A 23690-nucleotide genomic window follows, 5' to 3' on the forward strand; every position below is an offset into this window, starting at 1 on the left:
TAGGATTAATTTGATAAAATCCAATTATTGTTTGATAAGTTAATATTTAACCCCCTCCCCACAGCCCCCATTTTTTTCTGATTCATGAGCCTTAGCTTATGTTTCCAAGTTGCATTAGGGTGTCTTTGGAGATTAGAATTTAAAAAAAAAAAAGGAGAAAGGAGAACATTTTTATGCTAATAAAAATGTTTTCTAATTTAATGTTTTAAAAAAATGATAGATTAACATAATTTAATATCTTAATATTTTGTTTTTTTATATTTTTTATATAACTTATATAATTTTAAAAAGAAAAATCTACCCTCCCCAACCTATTCCTTTGAAACTCTACTCCCAAAGATACCCATTTAATATATATTTTCCTTTAACTTTAGTATTCCATTCACTTGTTCACGTCATGTGTCAAACCTGATTATTGTTTGGTAGGGTGAGGAGGGATCTAAAAGACCTCCTTTTTGTTTGGGTCAATAGAATCCTCTTTTATTTTGAAAAGTCAACCAGAAGAGAAGAAACTAACAGCTGGGCTTTTAAATCCGCCCCACTAAGTCACAAGCTGTTTCGGTCCATTCCAACTTGTGGGCCACCATTCCACTCATGGACTAACACCGAGAGATTTTCTTCTTATATCCTCATTATTAGCCCTTAACTAATGAATTAATTATGTTAAAAAATAATTAACATCACTATATATAATAATAAAATTTTTAATTTATATTTAATACACATATAAATTTATATAATAAATTTTATAATAATTACTTCTGATCTAATAATATATTTTTTTTATATATATAATTTTATTAAACTTACAAATTTTATCTAAAATTTATATATGTAAAAATATTATTAGATAAAAATTATTCTTAAACTTTTTACATTATTAGATCAAAATTAATTGTTATAAAATTTATTATTACTTATATATGTATTAAGTATACATTAAAAAATTTAATATTATATATAGCGATGTTAATTATTTAATTAATATAATTGACCTATTAACTCAATTGGTTAGAGTGTCATGCTAATAATGCAAAAGTTACAAGTTTAAAACCTGCATGAGCCATTACTTTTAAATTATTTCGTAAGATACATTAGAAGAAATAAAAAGGATAAAGTTAGAATTTTTTAAAATATGTTGGGTGTAAAAGAAATTTAAATGTTTTGAATGTTGTTAGATCATAGTACCATGTTACCTCATGTCACGAAAATGAGCTACATTAATTTTATAATTAACATTGTATCTCCACCTACAAATCTTATTGAGAATTCTCTAACTATTTTATAAATAAAAAAATATTAAATAAAAATAAATGTATTTAGTGTTTTAAAGATATAAAATGCATTCAATATTTAGCATAAAAAAGTAAGAGAATTAGTAGAAAATTTTAGAATTATTCTAATTTTATTTAGGGCATAGACTGCATTCCCAAGTAAGACATTTCCATTGGTTTTGGGATACTGTTTGATTAATTATGTGATGTGTAACATTCCTTCTATTTTACTTTTTAATGATTATCACATTACGAGATTTCAGACAGTACTTTATCCTTACTTACATGTTTTATAGGAAATTTTCCAAAATGTCACTTATCCCGAAATCACTACAAGCCTATCATATTTAATTATGGAGTTCTTAAGTGATTAACTACAAAAACAGATACATCTTGTAGATATTTGTAATACCAATAATTCATTTAAGTAATTCTCAATAGTATCATCACATACATGTATTGCCTTTGGATTTCTTTCATTCTAATATGATTTGTTTGGGATGTTACATGATCCACTTGATATATTTAATAGCCCGTGAACCATTATACTCCCATGATTCAGCAAAAAAAATATATACTCCCATGATGTAACTAAGTGCATCACATAATTAGTCAAACTGAAATCAAAGTAATTTCTTGAGATAGTAATGGAATTTGTTGCTTATATTTAAGATCAAAGGTAGTATTGAACAAAAACAAAGTGAATCAAGAATAAAAAAAGTCAATAGAAATAAAATCTCAAATCATTAAAAGACTTTTTTTAGGAGAAAAAGAGTTATACATTAACGGTGTAAATTTTTTTACTCATCCAAGCATAATCTATCATATATGATAAGTTTATTGACTTTTAAAATAATTATCTTAAAATTTAAACTTTGATTTATGATTAAATAACAATATAAAACTGTTTTATACTGTTAATACATAGACATTAAATTCATATTTTAAATAGGATCATTAAATATATTAAAAATAATTAAAATTTAATTATATTTAAGTCTATGTTTTTAACTAATATTTCAGTCCAGATATAGTATTGAACAAGTATTACATTGTGTACAATTTTAATGTCACAAGTTGGGGGTGGGGTAGATGGACGAGAATTTAAGTTTGATCCTTATTACTGGTAAAAAAAATGACATACCCTACCATTTTCAATGTTGAAGCTGGAATTATGTCTAGGGTAAAAGTAATTGAGATCAAGGTCCGAGTATGATGAATGAAGGTGACTAATTATTGAATGAGAAAATTTGACACGGGTTGTGTTACCTCTGAATTAATTATTCCTTTTAAAACTCAAACATACCCACTTTTATTAATAATAATACTGCATATTTGCAAATGTTTTACTCGTGTAATTACCACCGTTGAAAGTGAAAATTAAATGTCTCTAGTATTTCATCTTATTTGTCATGCACAAATATTTGTGTTGTCCTGATTCTCTTAGATTTTAATTGTAATATTTAATCTTCCTAAATTTATATATTGATAATTTTGGTTTTTCTGATAGATTATTAACAAATATTTTAATTAATTAAATTATTAAGTTAATTATAAATTAATTAAAATCATTACTTATTAAAAAACTTAATAAAAAATTATTAATAATCATAATTCTCCACAATACTATACTCATCCACAAACACCTCTTTCACCTTCATTGTTACACACAACTCCATCAACAACAATACTACGTTAGGATTAATAGTCTTTTATTTTTTTTAATGATTAATGAGTTTTATTTAATTTATAATTAATTTAATATCTAAAAATCATAATTATTATTTAATAATCTAGTAGGAAAACCAATATCAATTTATAAAATTAGGAAATAAATGTTATAATTAAAAATTAAGATGACCAAAATCATCAATTTAAAAAATTAGGAGAAAAAAATTTATAACTTAGCCTTCAAACTAATAGAGAAAATAGAAAGGCAGAGTATACACAATGCACTCCACGGTTCCATCACATTAAACAACTTAGATTCCAAACAAAAAAAATAATAATAATAAAGGTTAGTTGGTACCTAACTGTCCTATAGTTTTGAGTTTGTTCAGCCCCTCTACTTCAAAAAGCATCACCCATATCCCCCACAAACTATACCCCAAAATTATTACAAATCATACCAAATTTTACTATAGTTTTGAGTTTGTTCACCTTACCTAACCTCTAATTTGCTATTTGTTCACTAAGTGTTTGTTTGGTTGTGGGAAAGAAATTACTATTCATAAGTAATTTTTTAAAAAAATACTATAAATCTCACACCTCTTTCTATCTAATTTAATTCAAAGATCTTTTCTCAATTCTTTCATTCTTTTCTCTTCCACACAGCCAAACTCATCCTAAATCCACGAGGTACCACTACAAACCCCAAATTGTATAAAGTAATTTACGTAAATATTCGTGTTCCCTATCTTAAGTACTTAGGCAGCATAAAATGGAGAAGAGTGAAACGACTTAGTTTAACATAAAGATGAGTTGAAAGTCTATTTAGCCATCTGGGAACAATAGTCTCAATTTTTAAGAGATAATTGCTAAAAAAACATTCTTCTAAGTCAATTCCGAATTGTATCTTGATTACCATAAGCAAAGTGTTGTTCATATGCTACACTCAGCTCATTTTGCAAAAAAAATGGCAATCACAAGGATATGGGGCTATGCTATACATAGAAAATCTGACCAACATTTAAGAGACTCTCATGAGGGACATTGAAGATTACACAATTTTCCCTGCATATCTTCCTAAGAAATGCATATATATAATCAACAGCTATTTTCTTGTAGAACCTTGATTCCCTCCTTGCCCTCACAACTGTGTTTCCCAGTATGTGAACCACCCCAGCATCCCTGCAGATAGTCAAAAATTCAAGTTCGTCAACTTCGGTCTGGCTGCTTGTTTGACCAGAAGACCTGACAGTAATATTCATGTGATGCGGTGATCTAACTGGTACTATTGAATCTACTGAGGACATTGTTAAATCCATATTGGAAGAAACTGTGCTTCCATTGTTATGCAAAAGGCCACCTCTTGGATGCTCGATTTGCTGTCCACATAAGCTGTATTCATCTGAATCCGAACATCCTTCCATCATAGACTCGAGCCGAACGAATGTGAAAAGGTTCTCAAAGAGTTTTTTCTCAAAATCATCATCTTTCTTGTGCAGGTCTTTATAGCCATACCGTGCCACACATCGAAAGATGTGGAAATTCTTAGGTCCAATCCTCTTGACAAGGAATCGCTCTGCTTCTGGGACGGTGTAGACAGGAAGGTACTTCACACATACAAAAACAACTACAGAATGGATGGCTGGTAGGTTGGTGATGAAATGAGAAAAAATGTGGGGTACTCCACTTGCAAGTTCTGTGTAGACCAGTCCAATTCCGGGGACACGAACAAGTCCTAAACTTGGGCCAAGACCAAGAATCCATGCCATTGAGACCTTACTATGCATTTCAAACTCATACCGTTTCACGGTGCCGTAATGCCAAACGGACATAATAATAAGAAATGCTCCAGCAATTGCAAGTGGAACCCACCCACCTTGATCAACTTTGAAGAGTACTGAGGAGAAGTATGTGCATTCCACAATCAATGATAAGCCAGTGAAGATTAGGACGAGAATCCAATGGCAGCGCCACACTAGTATCATGATTAAAATCATAAGGAGTGTTGTAACCAGCATGACTATAACAACTGCAGTACCTGTCATGAAAATGATAAATATACAATTGAGTACATGCTTAAAGAAAGGCTGTAATGACATTGTAAAACAGAGGTATTAAACATGTCCAAGAGCATTACAAAGTTCCCTAAACCACGTATTGTTTTGAACGTTGAAACACAAATGCAAATGCAGTACTGCTTAAACATATAAATGTAAAAGGTGGGGAATGAACGATATAGTTATAGGGCAATTTTGAAGCCTTTACTCAAACATAATGATCTGTTAAGAGCTCATATTTGTTCATTGGAAAATACATGGTAATGGAGGACACATCAAGCTTATTTCTGTGCTTGTAATTTGTATGACCCAGTGAGTCACATCATGGTTAGCATGCATAGGGAGCACACATCAAGCTTATTTCTGTGTTTGTTTTGACCCTAGGAAGCAGAAATTGTCTTAAGAAAGATACTACAAATATCCTGCTGCAGGGGAGTTTATGAATATGATAATCAGTGTCTTTGACCTTATATTAGTATTGGCTAGGTTTGAACTGGTGTATGTACTACACTTGGCATGTAGAAGGAGGCCAATGAAGTTTGTTAGTCAATCACATTTTACTGTTCTCTCTTTCGATTGTTTCCCTTAACATAGTGTTTGTTGTGCATTTAACATTTGCAAACAAATAGACATAAAGGGCAGTCCAGTGCAGTGCACAAGGCTCTCACCTAGTATGGGAGGGCAAATGTACGCAGCCTTAACCCCCCACACAAAGCAGAAGGATTGTTTCTCCAGGTCACAATGCAGCAACCTTTCTGTTGCTCCAAGGCTCAACCTCATTATCAATCTTGCATATTTAAATGGGATGCATATAGGACCAAAAAACATCAAGATATTTAAATGGGATGCAATATAGCATAAACAGCATGCTAGCATTTGTGTATGAATAAACATACATGGCAGCTGGACAATATCAAGATGTTTAAATGGGATGTACGGCTGCATAGAGGTTGTAGGATGTAATGTTAGGGTCAAGTTTTAGTGCTTATTAGTTGATGTAAGCTACTTAAGGAAATTGCTTTCTAATACTTTCACCAAATAAAAATAGAACTAATTTACTTAGCTAAGCTTTTTGAGTGCTTTTCTCAAACGTGGCATGATGTGGATCATCACAAAATACTTTTGTTTTCATCTTTTATTATAATTATAAAAAAAGAGCAAAGATGCAGATGTAGGTAGGATGTTTACAACATGATATTTTGGCATTAAGATCATTGTTTCTCAATTGTCTTCTTATCAAGCCTAAAATTAAAAAAATAAAAATTGCATCATGTGCATATTTAAAAGCAAGAAATATCCATCTTAATATTCAACAAGGGAAAAACTTACCATATGCATTTCCAATCTGGTTTTGATTTTCGAACCCAGCAGTAACAGCAATGCAAAGAATCATAAGGATCCAATTAATATCTGGAACATATATCTGGCCGAGAAATTTCTTTGATGTATATACAACTTTAACTCTGGGGAAACATCCGAGAGCAAGGGCTTGCTTAATAATCGAAAAAGTTGCAGTTATTGTAGCCTGGCTTGCAACTATGGCTGCCAATGTCGCAATAATAAATACTGGCCAATATATTCTATCTGCAGAAACCATAGATGATCAACATCTAATGATAAACTAATACATGAAGAAACAAATCAGCATCATTCAAACAAATAAAAATAGACAATTCTTGTAATAAGTTTATCTCCAAAGATGAAATGTAAAATTAACCATTTAGGCAAACAAGTCAAAATGATAGTATTCAAACAAACTGGATGCAGGCTTTAATATAAAGAAACAGATGCCATGGCTGTTCAGGCAAATATGTAAGTTGATAACAGACAAGGAGAAAAGGCACAAGAAAAGTTTGGCAGTGAAAACCCAACGATTTACTATAACCATTACATAAAATGATAAACCAGATCAGCAGATAATTCTGCACTGGCTAAAATGAGAGTACGCTATGAGGTCGAACACGGAGAGAACTAGTCTGTATATCCCAAAGCCTAACTTGAACAAAAAGGCCCAAAACATTATTTATGACACACATACACAGTACACACACAGTAACTAAGGCTTGAATTTATCATTTAGGGATGTGAATTATCAGCTTCAATTCATTTGAGCTGGTAAGGACAAGTTAAATATATTATGCAGTCTAGCAAAATGCAAGGATGATTGCATTGTAAAGTATAGAAAGAAAATTATAATAAAGTAGTTAACATAAATTTGACAATAGGAGGGGAAAAAAGAACAGAGAGAAACATTCAAGTTTTTTACTCTTAATGTGGTAATATACCTGCTGACTATCAGAATATATTCCTGAAACAGGTTTTTTTGGATAATTTTCCATTATCAACAATCAAATTATAAACTTTGGACAATAAACAGAGCACTACCTAAAATACAAATATTCTACAAATAGTAACCACAATTTCAGAATCAATTTAATCCTGTGATTCTGGGATTTTCAACAATTCCAAATACTACAGGTACATCACAAACGAAAATTTCAATATAGAATGAAAAATATGACTGACCTGGAATTGAACGATAAAAAGCATCTTGTGAATGGGTCAAGTTATTCATAAGGTAAGCAGCTTGACCAGAATAGGCTAAAAGAAGGCAAGGAAACACAACTAGAGTAAATGCAAGCTGCACAGCTGAGACCGGAAAATGGGCTAGGTCAGCAAAAAGAGCTTCTGTCCCTGATAAAAATCATCAAAAGACATGTCAAGTACAAAATAATAACTATTGACTTCATTTGCTAATGATTCTGAAATACAAGGAAATCAACAGCAATAAAAAATGAATTTTACCAGTTATGCTGAGCATGATCCCACCAAGGGAAGTCCAGCCTTCTTTTCCTCCTCTTCTAAAATAGCGATATATATACACAGGAGAAAAAGCTTTTAGAACACCGCTTCCATACTTCCAGATGTTAAATATGCCTATACCTCCAATTAGGAGAAACCAAAGCAGGACAATTGGAGCAAAGAGCCAACTAACTCTATCTGTGCCATAATGTTGCATGCTGAAGAACCCAACTAATATTACCACAGCAACCAGCACTACTACACCTGTATCCCAGACAGAAAGAAGCTACTCAAGACCCATGAACTTAAAATTAATTAAAAACAATAAATACTTCTACATATAACAGTAGAAATTGAAGAAAAATGTCTTATTACAAGTGTAGGAACATACCACTACTCATCCGAGGCTGATTTACCTTGATGCCACCAACAGCTGATAAAACTACAACATAATGTATGGTTATGAATCTCTTGAAATAACTGGAGAATGGAGATGTGTTAAAGATAATACTCAAGAAGAAGAAAAATAGCAATGAAAACATTTACTATAGAGCCTTTTGCAATACAGCATACATAAAATATAAACGGAAAAAGATCAAAGAAAGGGCATATTTGGTTTGAGAAAATTAGGAATGTGAATAGTGGCTGACTAATCTGCTGCAGCATTGTTATTAAAATCGTGATTTACCTCACAGGATTGTACATCCTACGAGTTGAATACACCCAGGCGAGCTGAATCGTGCCTGGATCGCCGGTGGGTAAGTTCAGAGTGGGATTGTGATCTTACACGTGCAATTGTGAGATCGTCAATCCTCAGCAAGACAGAGCAGGCTGAAAAAACCAGGTTGGGTCTGTATGACCCAGTTCCAGAGTCCCTTTCTTCTCATTCGCAAAGCCCTTCCCTACCCCATTTGCAAATTTCTTCATCCATCACTGCCAGATGTCTTATTCGCTTACAACCTCCAGATCTTCACTCCACGCTGCCACCACCACCCAAGATTGTCGCCACCTGTGCCATCGATTGTGCCTCCCTTTGGATGCAGCAATGTGCAAACTGAAGGTCACTCTCACTCTAGTCTACCACTTCTCACAGTCTCATGCTCAGTCTTTGGGATTTAATTTGTTCTCTCATCTCTGATTTCAGTGATTGGGATTGTTCATTCACAGTTGTTGTGTTATGAATTGTGTGTTTTGTTATGTATTGCATTTGTCTATTTGGATCTTATAACTTATTATGCTATAATTTATCAATTTATGTTTGTTTAATGTTGTGATTTAGAGGTTACTTTCTTTATGTATATTGATTTTTATGTATATTACTTTTTTATCATCCCGTAAAATGAATTTGTAACTATCTTTCACAGTTTGGTAAATCAGCACAAATATGCACACATAATATGTAAGCACATGCATTGATAGATAACTTACTTTGGTAAACAGCAAGCAAGTTGAAATTTATGGAAATATTTTTAAGAAAATGGGAACAATATCAGATTGAGAAAGAAGGCATACCGGATATAGCCGGGGTAAGAATCCCGTCTCCAATAACCATGCAGGTGCCAACAAGGACAAGAATAAGAATGGCTCTCTTCGCAGATTCTTGTTCCTCTAACCATCTTTTGGTTTTTGCAGCAAATGACCTTTCATGAAAGGTAGACCGACTATACGTCGTTAGCTCTTCATCAGTTCGATGCTGGTTAGGAATGGTTTTTATCTTTGCATGTCGGCAAAGCAAGGAATAAAGAGCAAATGTTCCACCTGTTCCATAAATGTTAGTTTGATAAAACTTCATTGCAGCTCAGTAGTCTAAAGCTAGTATATCTATCTAATGCACCCTATATAAAAAAAAAACTTGTGAATTTTACTTACAGTTATGAAAGGAAACTGGATAGTTTATCAATTAACAAGAAACATGGTGAATAATCAGACACCGTCATTATACAGTACTAAACTGTGTATTTGATATACTCATAAGGAATTTTAGTTATGAATGCTAAAATACTGCAGATGTCCTAGGAAAGGAAGCAAGGGGGATATTTTCTGGTATTAAGATATTTGTCCCATTTCAGATTTGTATGTCTCAAATATTATCATATGGGATGCAAATATTTACTACACAGAATGTATGCTGTAAGTATCTTATTGACAGAAAATATCATTAAACCAGATTAAAGGAGCTGATTGTTGCTTAGAAAAGTTACAACATGGTACCAAGTATTTCCTTTGTACAACGTTAACTATTTTAAACATATACCCCAAAAATTAACAAAACAATCCATACCTTGGCCATTGTCATTTGCTCTTAATACAACAAAAACATATTTGAGGAGTGGCACCAAGGTAAGAGAGTAGATAATCAAAGAAAGCGCTCCAATTACATCCTCCTCATCTTTCACTCCATTAGGAAATGTATTGTAGAAAACATACAAGGGTGAAGTGCCCAAGTCTCCATAAACCACACCAAGACTCTGAAATGCTAGCCGCAGAAGCAACAATGCTGAAAATTTCTGAACAACCAAAAACTACATTAACAAGGAATTACATACCAAATCCCTTAGCTTACATAATAGCTTATTAATGCATCCATATTCTGTAATTTGTATGGCACAGAAAAAGCTGGATTTCTGGGTCAAATTGACATCTAGTTATGTATCAAGTTGCTTTAAGTAATTTTATCTTTCAAATGAGACCAATAAGGTATCAAGTTGCAGTTGTGGCTGCAGTCGCAATTTTATCACGATTCTTGATGTTACAGACAAATGCGGCTGATGCAGCCCCAATTGTGGTCATGTAGAGTCCAAAAACCTTGATGTTTAGGTTGAAATTGCGGTCGCAGAACATTTTTCAAATCCTGTGCTATTTCAAACTATGCTCCACAATGCATTTAAAAGCTGGGGATCTTTCTTGATTTCAAAGGAAGGCCCTATTTTTTGTTCAATTTGTGTTCTAATGAAGTCCTTGACACTATTAGCAACTAAGAATACAAATTAAGTGGGCTGAAATTAAAAGTAAGAAGAGGCAAATCAAAATTATGGATTACATAACTCAAATTCCAAGCATCTTTTTGAATAGCGAGCAACATTTGACGATAGCTACAATAGTTAAACTTTTTAATTTTTGATTGACAAATCATCATCGCAAGTATTAATTTATGTACAAGTTAAGAACCATAATTAGAATTAATGAATTGCATTTTTCCCCTCAATAGTAACAGTAATGACAAAACACAAATTCAGCAAGAGAAAGAGAAAGACTGTAAAACCAAGTTGCAATGAGGCATCATACTTTTTCTCTGTACATATTTCTGAGCCTTCCTGCCTCTTCATCCATAGGCTGGTCAAGCTTCTGATCCAAATCCCACATACTACCTCTGTTATCATTATCTTCATCAGTATCTACTCTTGAACCCATTTTTTAGCTTAGTTCAGTAACTTGCAAGTTCCAAGCAGCAATAACAGCTATGCAGCCTTATAATATCCTTTTTCAAGAGTTCCTCCACCCCTTAAGAAAAATACACAGCAAAACCTTCAGGCCTTCAATTTGAACTCACTTGAAATCCATGCCTATTGCGACCACGGATCCCAACTACCCAAAAAAATCTGGAAAAGAAAGCAATATTGAATATTTCACTGAGAGGTCCATGTCATCCATGGGGAAAAAATAATAAGAAAGAAAAAAATTCCTCCAACCCAATTTCAAAAAATCAGCACAAAATCTATACCCTTAAATTGATCCAGCCTCACACTCTCAAAAACTTCATCAGAAACTAGGATAAAAAGAATCAAACTTTGCCAGGCCTACATAGATAATCATAGTAAATTGAGAGATATCTTGAGCAGCCAATACCCTAATAAGAAAAACTCAAATTTGAAACACAAAAACGCAAATTTGATCCATGCAACCATACCCCTTAATGAAAAACAGGAAAAATTCTTGCTTGCAGGTGTTAGCTGAACCAAGTCTCACCTCTTGTAGCATAATCTGCTACTTGCCACTGAAAGTTCCAAAGTGAGTTCTCAAAAAATCTCTGTTTTTTTTTGTTCCTTCTAAGTCAGGGGGGTCAAAAACCAGAACCCATCTGAATTTTCACATAGCCAGGCTCAGTGTTGAAAACTAGGAGATGAGAAGAACACATGCAAGGTCTTTTTATATATATGTATATATATATATAGGAAACGAAGATTGTTACAGAACTGAAACACGAAGTATCCAGCTGCTGAGGTTGTATTGCCTTTTTATGGTATGTGAGTCTTGGAAGCTAGCAGACAAAAAATCTCAGAGCGAGAGAGAGAGAGAGAGAGGGACAAACCAAGAAGAACTAAACTAAATTCTAGAGAGATATAGAGGTGTGGATGTGAGACCAACGAGTAACTTTATTATTTTTTCAGTTGCTTTGTTATTATTATTATTACATAAAAATAAAAATAATTATGTATTGATAATATAATTTTTTTTACACGGAGATATTTAATAATTTATTATGATAATTTATTTAATTTTTAAAATTTATGATTAAATGAAAGGATAAAATTATTTTAAATTCCCACTAAACTCTTATTATTATCGTGTTTTTCTTATTATTTTATTTTTGTTTTATCATGGTGCTGCTTTTTTCATTATTTGGTGGGGGGGGGGGGGGGGGGGGGGGGGGTCCTCTATGCTGTTATTAAATTAACCATTAGAATTGAGGTACATATTGGAAAAAAAAGGTTCTAGAATTGGCCTAGCTGGATCAAAAGGTTTCTCACCTATTTTCATGTTGTGGGGTAATATAAATTTATAGGAATGATGCTTATACTATAGATATAGATTGAATTTTTATATTATATTTTTAATTATGGGCGGAATTTGTAATATCATACATAGTATCTTATATTAAGAAAGTTTTAAAAAGTTGTGGGACTATTCATCTCAAAATCTACTAAGTAAATCTGTCGTTCAGCTAAGTAATAATCTATATTTAGTGAACAGTTAGAGACTATTTTTTTTAAGGTTTGGAGATTTATTTAAGAGATCAGCTTTTTTCAATCAAATTTTATATATACGAATTTAAAAATCAAATCTTAACTAGATCTTAATTAAAAAATATAATTGTATGTCAACCATATCGCATAATCGTGATGTTTTTAATTACTGTGGTTTGTGGACCATAATAGTTGAAAGTATTCAGTTTGAATTGGGCATCTTTGTAGTTATCTCGTATTGAACATACTGCTTTCTAGGTTTTATATGGTTTTTTCAACTCTCAAATTAAGCTTGTTTGTTTTTACTTTTTTATTTTTTATGAAATGTTTGTTTTTACTGTTGGTAGTTGGTGGTTAGGCTTTTGAATGATGGTTTGTTTGGTCGAAAGAGTCCTGTTTTCCGATAAAAACGTGCTTTTGTCATATTCTTCTTCTAGCTTTTTTTTTTAGAATCACAACTATATTCTATGAAAATGGTTCTATTTCAGTTAGATTTATAATTTAGTAGTCTTAACAAAAAAATTAACTTCCATAAAAAAACAAAAAAATTAAAATAATTATTTTGGGGAAAATTTTCTCTATTTCAATTCTCAGACAAATTCTATCGGCGGTTGGCGGCGTCAACTACTTGTCATTTATTGTGTCAAATAAAAAAAGATATGAGTATTCAAATTGTTTCGCATGACTATTATTTTTGTGAAATTAAAAAAAAGCTTCAAATGGTTTTGTAGAAAAAAAATAGAAGAAAGGCAGGATTAAAGTATTTTCTGTGCTGTCATGCTAAAGAATTTATTAGTAAAAAAATATAATTAAATTCCATCTCAATAGTGTAAAACACTGATAACTTAATCTTAACAAATGTAAAATTTAAAGTTAATTTTTGAATGTGTATAAAATACCATAAATTAATCATAAAGAGAATTTAATAATAAATTAGTCTTTAAACTTTATAATTTAATGTTAAATTGATCTTAAAAATATAAATTACCATAAAATTATTCATTCAACATTATAACTTAATAATAATGTGATATCACATATTTAAAGGTGGAACTAATTTATGCATACTTTTTATGTATTTAAAAATTAAATTAAATTTTTTTTTATAAAGATCAATTTATTACCACATTATATTTAGATATGATTATTTACCCTACAAAAACTCAGTTAATGTCTTATTTTAGTTTTAGTAAAATTTATTTAAAGAATTTGATTCATGTGATTATCGTATTTTAATGAGTTTCCACTTTGATATTTATTTTTCTCACATTACTTTAACCTTCTCTAATTTACATACTAATTAAATACTATATTAAAGGAATTTGATCTATATGTGAAAAAATAATCTAGAGCTATAATGTTATATAAATTAAGAAAGATTTCCACAAGACCAAATTTTGAATATTTTTCAACATCCAAATTTTGAATATTTTCCAACTCAAGTTGCAAAGCAAAATCCAAATGGGGCCTTAGAAGACTTATGATAAATAAGAATAATCCACAGTACACTACTCGTGTTACATATTTTACAATACGTATCATTCTTAGAATCCAATACATAATTTATCGTAACTGCTAATGGAACTTTTTATAATAGGCAGATCTAATCATGTGCAACGTCACCCTAGAAGCAGGGAGGGACCATATGCAGATCATAGTACAAAAGTAAAGTGTCTTTATTGTTACTGAATCTTATTGATGCATTTTTTTTTTATTAAGTGTGTTGAAAAGGCTGAGTTCAGTTGGGTTTTTATTCAAGCAACAATTTAATAATGCATAATTATTTATTTAAATTTAATTCAGTCTATAACTTAATAATACATGAAATAGGAATGAAACTTTTTATTCCCCATAAGATTATGATTATCTCTCTTCATCAGACTATTCTCATTCACAATATATAATTACGGTTGACTTAACAAATTTTTATACACAATCAAAATTAAATATAATATTAGATAAATCATACAATTAAAATATAAAACTAAAGTTGATGGATATTTTAAATAAATAGTATTATATAAAGATAATATTATGTTTTGTTATTTATTACGAGAAGTAGTATTGTAATTAATAAAAAAAATCATATATAAATAGTTTTTTTTATAAAAAAGGACATTAAATTAGGTTGGAATAACCTAAAATGTAGTTTGAATTCATCCTTAACATGATATATCACTTTATTGTATTCATTAAATAATTAAACAAAGTTTTCTAAAAAAATAATATAGTTAAACAAAGTTCTGATAAGTTTTTTTTTAAAAAAAAAATCACACCACAAAAGTTGAGCTGTTATAGTTGAAAACTTCTAGAATTTATAAACATTACACTAGAATCACATATTTTCAGTGTAACATTCACACATATCATTTTCAATTAGATACTATTAGTCTCTAACCATTTCATTACTGGGAGGAGAAAAAAAAGAGTCAGCTACATCTCTCAATTTAATGCCCAAATTATGAAAGAGAGAAAAACTTGCCCGAGAGAGATAAAGAAAAGTAAAAATGAAATATACGATAGGTTATATATAATAGTAGTATAACATCAAAAGGTAGAAAGTAAAAATGCTACGTAGTATCAATATAACTGATAAACAAAAAGTCAAATTCATCAAAGCAACGGCTAACGTGGACGCAACTACTTTTTTAGTTGATGACAAAGACATATATCAAAACTAATTTTAGGGGGTGTATTGGATTGGGATTTTGAGAGAATATTTTGACAAAAACAATCTTGAAGATTTTAAAAGATTATGTGGGATTGTATTGATTTTGTGGGATTTTAAAAGATTTTTTTTAAAAGACTTTTTACAATCAGGATTCTTAACCCAAGATTTTAATGGATTTCTAACACAGATTTTTAAGATTTCAAAGTACTTTATGGATTTTTAAGATTTTGAAAGATTAATACATTTTAAACAAAAAAATAACGGAAGTTACAAAAGTGAATGAAAAACATGATAAATAAATTATAATGTTTGAATAAAGAAAATAAAAACGATAGAAATTTTAAACCTTTTAATAACAAAGTCATTATTGCCTAAAAAAATAATAACAAAGTGATTCTCACTTCATGTTCGCCTAAAGTGATTCCAGAACGTTGCCTTGATTGTTGATCCCAACAGCGTTTGAACTCCCTCCATACTCGGATCTCCTTCGCTTGTGACAGTTTTGTTTTTCTATGGGAACCTCTGAATCTAAAGGGGGGTGGGATGGTGGACTTGGTTGGTTTGGTGATGGAGACTGATATGCTGGTTCATAGTTATTTGGTGTTATGAATGTATCACTATTAGGATCATATGAAAATTCTTCTATCCCAACAGTTCTATTTTCTGGCTCAAAAGTTGTTGCATCAGTATCATCTGGATCGACTGATATAGAATTATTCCCGCTAGAAACTCCACCCCCAACAACGATCTTCAAATACTCATAATCAACCATACTTTTTCCTCGAAGTTTGCTGTGACTTGGGTGGGACTAAAAAAAAATCATTGTTAATATACTACAAATATTATAATTTACTAAATTTATAACTATTAATATATTTAAAAGATTATGAACTTAGCTCACCTTTAAGTAATATTTCCATACATCCTCATGAGCAGTGAAAGTTTTTCCAATTGGGTCTCATCCAAAGCTAGAGTTGTTGCGCATAAGGGTTGACATCATGTTATACTGGTTTCGAAACCACTTCATCCGACTCAAATAATGACTATAAGTTTTAGGGAATTTAGTTTTTGCATTGAGTTGAGGAAGTATTATTCGTTCTACATTTTGTTTGCTAAGTGACCCATTGGCATCACGCAATCCCCTATTCATAGCATCCACCAAGAGGTGCAACAACTCATTGGTATCCTCCATAGTCCAAGATACATAATTATCTTTGTCTCTACTCTTTCCTTTGTTATTTTCTTGTGAATCCCCCATTTGATCGCTAATATATATATAAGAAACTAGTTATTTGACAAAAATAGTTATTGTTTCCTAATTGTCAAAAGTATAGTGACTATATCCCGAATAATATACAATTCAATAGAAAAATCAATAAAAAAACTACCTAATAATAAAATAAGGGTCATGCTAACATGCGCACTTAGGACACATGTTAAGGATACTTCCAATAGTAACTATGTCTTAAAAACAACAATTTTTGACTTTTAAAAAAGTAAATTGCACAACTTTCAATACAAAATTTCTATACATAATACACTAACAAGTGTCTTAAGGGCACATGTTAGCATTTTTCATAAAAATAATACTCATATATCATAAAATCATTTAAAAAAAACTATTAACAAAATAACAATAATAATAACACAATAACAATTAAAAAATTATTAACACAATAATAATAATAATAACACATTAATAATTAACATTTTAATAATAACACAAGAAAATAATAATAATAATAATGGACGTTGTAAAAAAACAAGTTGAAGAAACAGAAAAAAAAAGAGTTTTTTATTTTGATTTGCATATACAGTACTAAAAAAAAAGCAATATGAAATCTTGATGCATATCAATTGCCATTCTTTTGATGCATATTCATTGCCTGGACGTTGAAAACAATATGAATACGAAATCTTGAAGCATATACAGCACCCTTTTCTTTTGATTTGCGTAATATACATATAGTATGAACAATATTGACTATCGATTGCCATTAAAAAAATAGGTAAAATTGATTGAAAAGTTGTAAGAGAATGAACCTGGTAGTGGTTTGTGTCTTGTTCGGCAGGAGAAGAAAAAGTCTTTGGAAGATTATGAAAAGTCTCAAGGGTTTGGGTGAGATTGTTGGAGGAGTATTTTATGTGTATTTCTAACTAAAAAGTCTCTCAAAATCCATTCCACAAAAGAATCCATCAAAATCTATTTACTTTTGAATACCAAAAGACATTTTAAAAGTGGTAAGAAATCTCAATTGAATATCAACAGATTTTGTTGCCCTGAAAAAAAAATCTTTATTGTCTTAATTGAATACCACAAGATTTGTTTATATTTTATAAAAGTCTTGATTGAATACCACAAGACTTTTTAATCATAAAAAAGTCTTTTAAAATCTTTTGAAATCTTAATCCAATACACCCCCCTTAAATGTGCCGTATATATTGTATGAGTTAATTTTAAGTGTGCCGTATATATTGTACGAGTTAATTTTAAATGTGTCGTATACATTGTACGATTTAGGTATTGGAATTTTTTATTTCATTTTCAAATAATATTATAAGATAATTATATTAGTTATTTATTATTAGTAAATTATATTTTATGTAGTTAAATTAAGTGACTCTGTTAAATAATTAAATCAGAGAATATAAATTTAAATGAGTATATGTGGGAGTTGACCTATCATAGGATAATGGGAACCCCGATTAATACGTTATAAGAATACCATGATCCCCAATATACTAGGTCGTCATATATAGTTTCTCGTTTTTTCCATTTAAATCGTTAAAGACTAAAAATGTTCCAGTTGAAGAAGAATTATGAAGTTATCGGTTAAGTTGTTAACCTGTTATCCGTTTCGTAACAGATTCTAAAAAAAATATATAAATCAGAAACCACGTACAAATTCTCATTCCACTGTTTTTGTTTGATCAATCATTATGGATGTAATGTGTGTTCCTGATAGTTATATTTATATTTTATAAGAATCTTTTAAAATTGTAACATTAAGTGAAAAGATTTATTTTTTTCAATTTTATCCTAGTAAAGAGTGCTTACAAACCACTCCAAAAAATGAGTAACTTGACTTAAATTAGACCATTGCTTCCTGTAATTTTCTAAGCTTCCGAAATATCTATTCAACAACGTAAAATGTAAAATTATATTCTGAAATAGCTTTTTCATAATATATTTTTTAACATTTCAGAATAAGTTCAAGAAGCCATTAGAAAAGTGCAGGAAGTGATTGTCCTTAAATAATTGAGCAGACAAGAATGATATAAATATATAATGATAGGCTGAGTATGCTCCGTGGGCTTAATGCAAATAATTCCCACGCATATGCCGCTGCAATTAAAGTTGCATCTTAGATTGACCCAATTTGCAAGAAATTCTCCAGAGGAAAATAGATTCTCTCATGTGTGTATCACTCAGTTATATTTTTATCTTCCTTAGAAGAGGATGCTTCACCCCTCCCCCAAAAAATAATCATTAAATGTTAGCATTTGACATATCATATTAAGTAGGTTTAAATATATTTTTATTTTTATAATTTAATATTTTTTTATTTTAATTCATATAAATTTATTTTTTATTTTAATCTTTTAAAATATGTTTATTTTATTTTTTGTCTTTAAAGTGATTTAGATAATACTTTAAATAATAATAAAAAAAATTTGAACAGTGAAAAATATTATCTAAAATACTTTAAGAATGATAAAAAAAATATATTTTATAAGGACTAAAACAAAATAAAAAAAATTAAAATGAAATAAAAAATTATAGGAACGAAAATAAATAAAAGATACTAAATTACAAGGAGAAAAAATATATTTAAGTTTATTAAATATTTAAAATTACATAAAAACATACTAAGAGTTTTTATTTTTTATTTTTAATATGATAAACGCTTTTATTCTGTTAATTTCTTCTATCAGTGTTCTGCTATTTTTTTTTTTTACTTTACCTTAATCTCGGAACTGATTAGCATTTATGACCATAGTCATAAGATAATGGCGTTGCATATTATAAAATGGGTGGTGGAAAATGGGTCGTGAATTTGGTTTAGGACATAAATAGTGTCTTACATGCAACCTCTAATTAAGGTGCATGGATGTACTAAGTACTAACCTTCTAAAACCATTAATTATTTTTAAAATTTAGTCAATGATTAAAAGAGTTGGTGCATGCATGTACTTTACCTAGGAGGCGCATGTTGAAGGCTTGATCTTTGTTGTTCCAACTGTGCGTAGATTAACGACCCATGACTCCAATAAAACCAAACCTAGCTAGCTATTCATTCGGTTAGCTGCTCTCGATCTCATTCTAATTTCTAAAGCCAAGTGTGAATTGGAAGTCTTGATTCCCCTGTTTAACCGCTGGCACATGCCATCTTGAGGGAAGTGTTAGAAAGTTATGGACTAATTACAATTAGTTGACCAAAAAGAATCATTTAGCCATCAATGCAGTTCAGATAATTGCACTTTATAACCAACAATAACTGACACCAGTGTGGTTAGAAGCAACCACTACTCAATATCCTTTATTAGATTTGAGTATAAAGAATTCCCTTTCTAATTTGAAGTTAGTCTCACATATTTATTGTAGTAAGGTTGTGATAAATGAAAATGAAATTGATATGTTAGCTCTGCAAAATCACGAACAACAACTGAAATGGAAATCAAGGAGTAACTACTACCAATAATCTCCACAAGAGCATGTGCCATTTTTGAAATGGTGAAACCTGCTAGAATCTCGCACAATAATTTCTAATTTTTTAATCTCTGATATGTACTTGATGGCAACATGACAATCACTGCAAACCCGCAAGTTTTTCATCACCCTTATTGGCACTCCCTCTGGGGTGTTCATTAAAGCAAAAGCAATTGCCAATTTCTCACTATGGTGCCTCAAGATCTGTTCTTTTTCCTCGTTGTCCATGTCGTGCAAAACGGAGCTAGTATCAGGTACATAGCCCTGCCTCTTGATTTCTGAAGTTAATTCTTCCAGATACTGATTAATCTCCACGTGTTTTGGGTGGCATTCATCACCCATATGAAACTGATGAACCTGATTCTTTACTTCTACCCAACTTATGCCTGGTTCTTTCTTCACCATCTTGTCTTTCATGGCTCTCCTCACCTCAGAAACATTTTGCCATCTGTTAGCTGAAGAATAGATGTTGGCAAGTAGAACATATGAAGCTGAGTCTTGAGGATCAATCCTAAGAACTTCATCAGCAACCCTTCTTGCAATTTCAGCATTCTTGTGGATTTTACATGCAGATAATAAAGTTTTCCATATAATTGCATCTGCTTTTACAGGCATGGACCGTATCATTGCCTCTGCCTCCTCCAAACAACCAGACCTGCCCAGTAGGTCAACCAGACAAGTATAATGTTGTAGTCTGGCCTTGAGTCCATACTTTTTCACCATCATATCAAACAAACCGAGTCCTTTGTCCTTCAATCCACAGTGACTGCAAGCATACAGCAAGCTCAAGAATGTGATCTCATTTCCAGGCAGATTTTCTTGTTCCATCTCATTGAAAAGCTTGATTGCTTCTTCTCCTTGACCGTGAAACCCATAAGCAGCAATCATTGAGCTCCACAACACAACATCTCGCTCTTTGCATTCCAGAAATGTTTTGATAGAGTCTTGCAAGCATCCACATCTAGAGTACATACTAACCAAAGAACTAACTACGGAAACTTCAGAACTAGCTCCTGCTTTGACTGCTTCAGCGTGAATTTGCTTCCCTTGACAAAGGATGGCTAACTCCGAACATGAGCTGATCACACTCACGAAAGTAATCTTATCTGGTCTAAAACCCGCCATTTTCATCATACAGTATTGATCCAGAACTCCCTCGAAGTACCCTTTTTGAGCTTTTCCAGACATAAGTGTATTCCAAGCAACTAAACTACAATCTGGCATCCAATTGATAACTCTCTCCCCATCATGCATGCTTCCAGCTTTCATATACATATGAGCTAAAGAGCATCCAACAACCAAATTACACTCAAACCCACATTTCATAACATAGGCATGAACCTGTTGCCCTGCCAACAAAGCTCCCAAATGTGCACATCCCCTGAGCACGCTACCTAACGAGTACTCATCCGGCATGAAACTCAACTCATTCATTCTCGAAAACAATAATAAAGCCTCTTCATTCATCTCAAACTTGGTCAACCCCGTGACCATCGCATTCCACGTGGCAACATTTCTGTCGGGCATTTCATCAAACAGGTTCTTGGCACTCTCGAGATTACCCATTCCAAGATAGGCCTTGATCATGATGTTACATGACATGATGTTCCTCCTTGGCATTCGATCAAACAGTGCCACAGCAGCTTGAAGTTCCCCAAATTTTGAGTAGAGGTTGAGGAGGTGGTTGGAAATGAACTTGTCTGAGGAACACCCAGAAGTGAATATCAGAGAATGAAGCTGTTTCCCCAAAGAAACAGACTTTAACGGAATGCATGCTTGGAGGAGGTTTGAGAACAAACGGGGTTCGGCCCATATCTCAGATAAAAAGCTTTCAAACGCTTCTCTTATGTGCCCTTTGGAACACAAGGTGGCAAATTGTTCATTGCCATCAGAAAAGCGACCATTTTGAAAGTGGGTTTTGAAGGAAATCGTGGAGAAGCGAAAGATTGAATTTTGAAAAACGATAGGCACTGAGAAGCGAGTACGAGAAACAACAAACCTGCCCATGGATGAAACATGAGCTAATGGTTGTTTATGGGGTTGAGTTGAGTTTTTATTAAAAAATTCTAAAAAGAGTAACTTTTATTTTTGGCTGAGTTCTACTATTTAGTGGGGGAAGAATGTTTTGCGAGGTACGTATGGGGCGTAAGATCTTTTATTTATTAAATTAAGGGTCACGATTTGTTCTTCTTTTTCTTCCTTTCATCTCCCTATGCAAATTCATTGAACAATCTTAACTTATACCAAGAAGATTCAAACCGAAACAAATATAAAGAGCTTCCATAAAAGATGGTTGGAGACCCACGAAAAGAAAAGAAATAAACATTTATCTTCTTAATTGGAAAATATATTTTTTCTCGCACTTTCTCTTCTCACCTACGTAAGGTGGTGGAATAAGAATAAAAATATGCATTAATTTTTATAGAACTAATTAATTTGTAAATGAATTTATATTGGCATAGAAATATGAATGAATATTATTCTATTTAAAAAAATTGGTACACATAATATTTATTTCTTTTAGTACATATTCTATTTTCCTAGTCCGCTGGTACTTTTAATTAAGAAACATACAAACCTCATCCGAACAATGCCTTCTAAATGGAATTAAGGAAATGATAAACAGCACACATCTATATCGATATAGATAAATGAAATACTATTTATACCAATTACTTTCTTTTTGATTTTCACATTTTTAAGATCATTTTACTCTTGATAATATTAAATATTGCATATATATATATATATATAAATTCATTTTTTGATTGTGGGTTAACATTTAGTTACAAATTCCGCACAATATAATCACATTTACATATATTTTCTTCTATTGATTCGATTCTCTCTCTCTCTATTCCTCGTTTGCATGTCGTCGCTAACAATAACAGCAACACAAAAGCAAGTTTTGGAGGAGTGAAATCCAATAACCATGATCTAGAAAAGGAGAATTCCAATTAGCATTCGAATAACAAGTGGAGGCAGAAGAAGAGGAAGATGAGAAGCCAGAACAAACTATATCTTACAAACCTTCCAGAACCCCTTTCACTAATCTTAGCTAGGTTGATGCTACATTGTTTGACCAATTACTTCTGCTTTGTTTTCTCTGTTGTCACCATTCGTGGAAGCAATTGAGCAAAGTAAACAAAAAAAAAAAATGTAATCTTCACATGTTTTTTTTCCTCACTTTTTTTCATGTTTTATCAATAAAGTAATGTGTCTCATCACTTTTTCTATTCTCTCTATGTTTTTTTTTTCCTTTTGTTTTTAAAAGTCAAAAAGAGTGCAGTTGAAGTAAATGTGGTTTATTAAAAAAAAAACAAGGATAGAGTAAGGTGATTAAAAAGAGTGCCGTTCTTTACATATCCTTTCATCAATTAAAACATATAAAGCAATTTAACATAACATAGATATTAAAAAATATTGCTGCGAATAAATTTTCAAGAAAGAAACCAAAAAATTCATTTATTAGATTCAATTTCATCACTTTATATTTTAATTTTTTAAGTAGGTCCTAATTTTTTAAAATATATTTAATTTGAT

General features: G+C 31.3%; 2 protein-coding genes across 7 annotated transcripts; both read right to left on the reverse strand.

Moving 5' to 3' along the window:
- Positions 1 to 3776: 3776 nt before the first annotated feature.
- LOC114421492 (potassium transporter 10-like) lies at positions 3777 to 12163 on the reverse strand. 6 transcript variants are annotated; one of them, XM_028387435.1, is made up of 11 exons: positions 11768 to 12127; positions 11523 to 11598; positions 11087 to 11400; positions 10083 to 10308; positions 9314 to 9559; positions 8193 to 8243; positions 7805 to 8065; positions 7526 to 7693; positions 6329 to 6583; positions 5668 to 5754; positions 3777 to 4980 (listed from the first exon to the last, which is right to left on the reverse strand). In XM_028387435.1, the coding sequence occupies exons 3-11, from the start codon at positions 11210 to 11212 to the stop codon at positions 3938 to 3940; spliced, it is 2463 nt and encodes an 820-aa protein (XP_028243236.1). In that variant the 5' UTR covers positions 11213 to 11400; positions 11523 to 11598; positions 11768 to 12127; the 3' UTR covers positions 3777 to 3937. The 6 variants fall into 6 exon arrangements, with proteins under 6 accessions (XP_028243236.1, XP_028243235.1, XP_028243238.1 ...); XM_028387434.1 differs by lacking the exon at positions 11523 to 11598 and having other exon boundaries at positions 11768 to 12163; XM_028387437.1 differs by lacking the exon at positions 11523 to 11598 and having other exon boundaries at positions 11087 to 11302.
- A 7884-nt stretch (positions 12164 to 20047) lies between these two features.
- LOC114422620 (pentatricopeptide repeat-containing protein At2g41080) lies at positions 20048 to 22288 on the reverse strand. Its single transcript, XM_028389072.1, has one exon. It carries the CDS (start codon positions 22152 to 22154, stop codon positions 20130 to 20132), a length of 2025 nt encoding a protein of 674 aa, XP_028244873.1. The 5' UTR covers positions 22155 to 22288; the 3' UTR covers positions 20048 to 20129.
- Positions 22289 to 23690: the final 1402 nt, after the last annotated feature.

The sequence above is a fragment of the Glycine soja genome, chromosome 8 (assembly GCF_004193775.1).
Source record: "Glycine soja cultivar W05 chromosome 8, ASM419377v2, whole genome shotgun sequence".
Lineage (NCBI taxonomy): Eukaryota > Viridiplantae > Streptophyta > Magnoliopsida > Fabales > Fabaceae > Glycine > Glycine soja.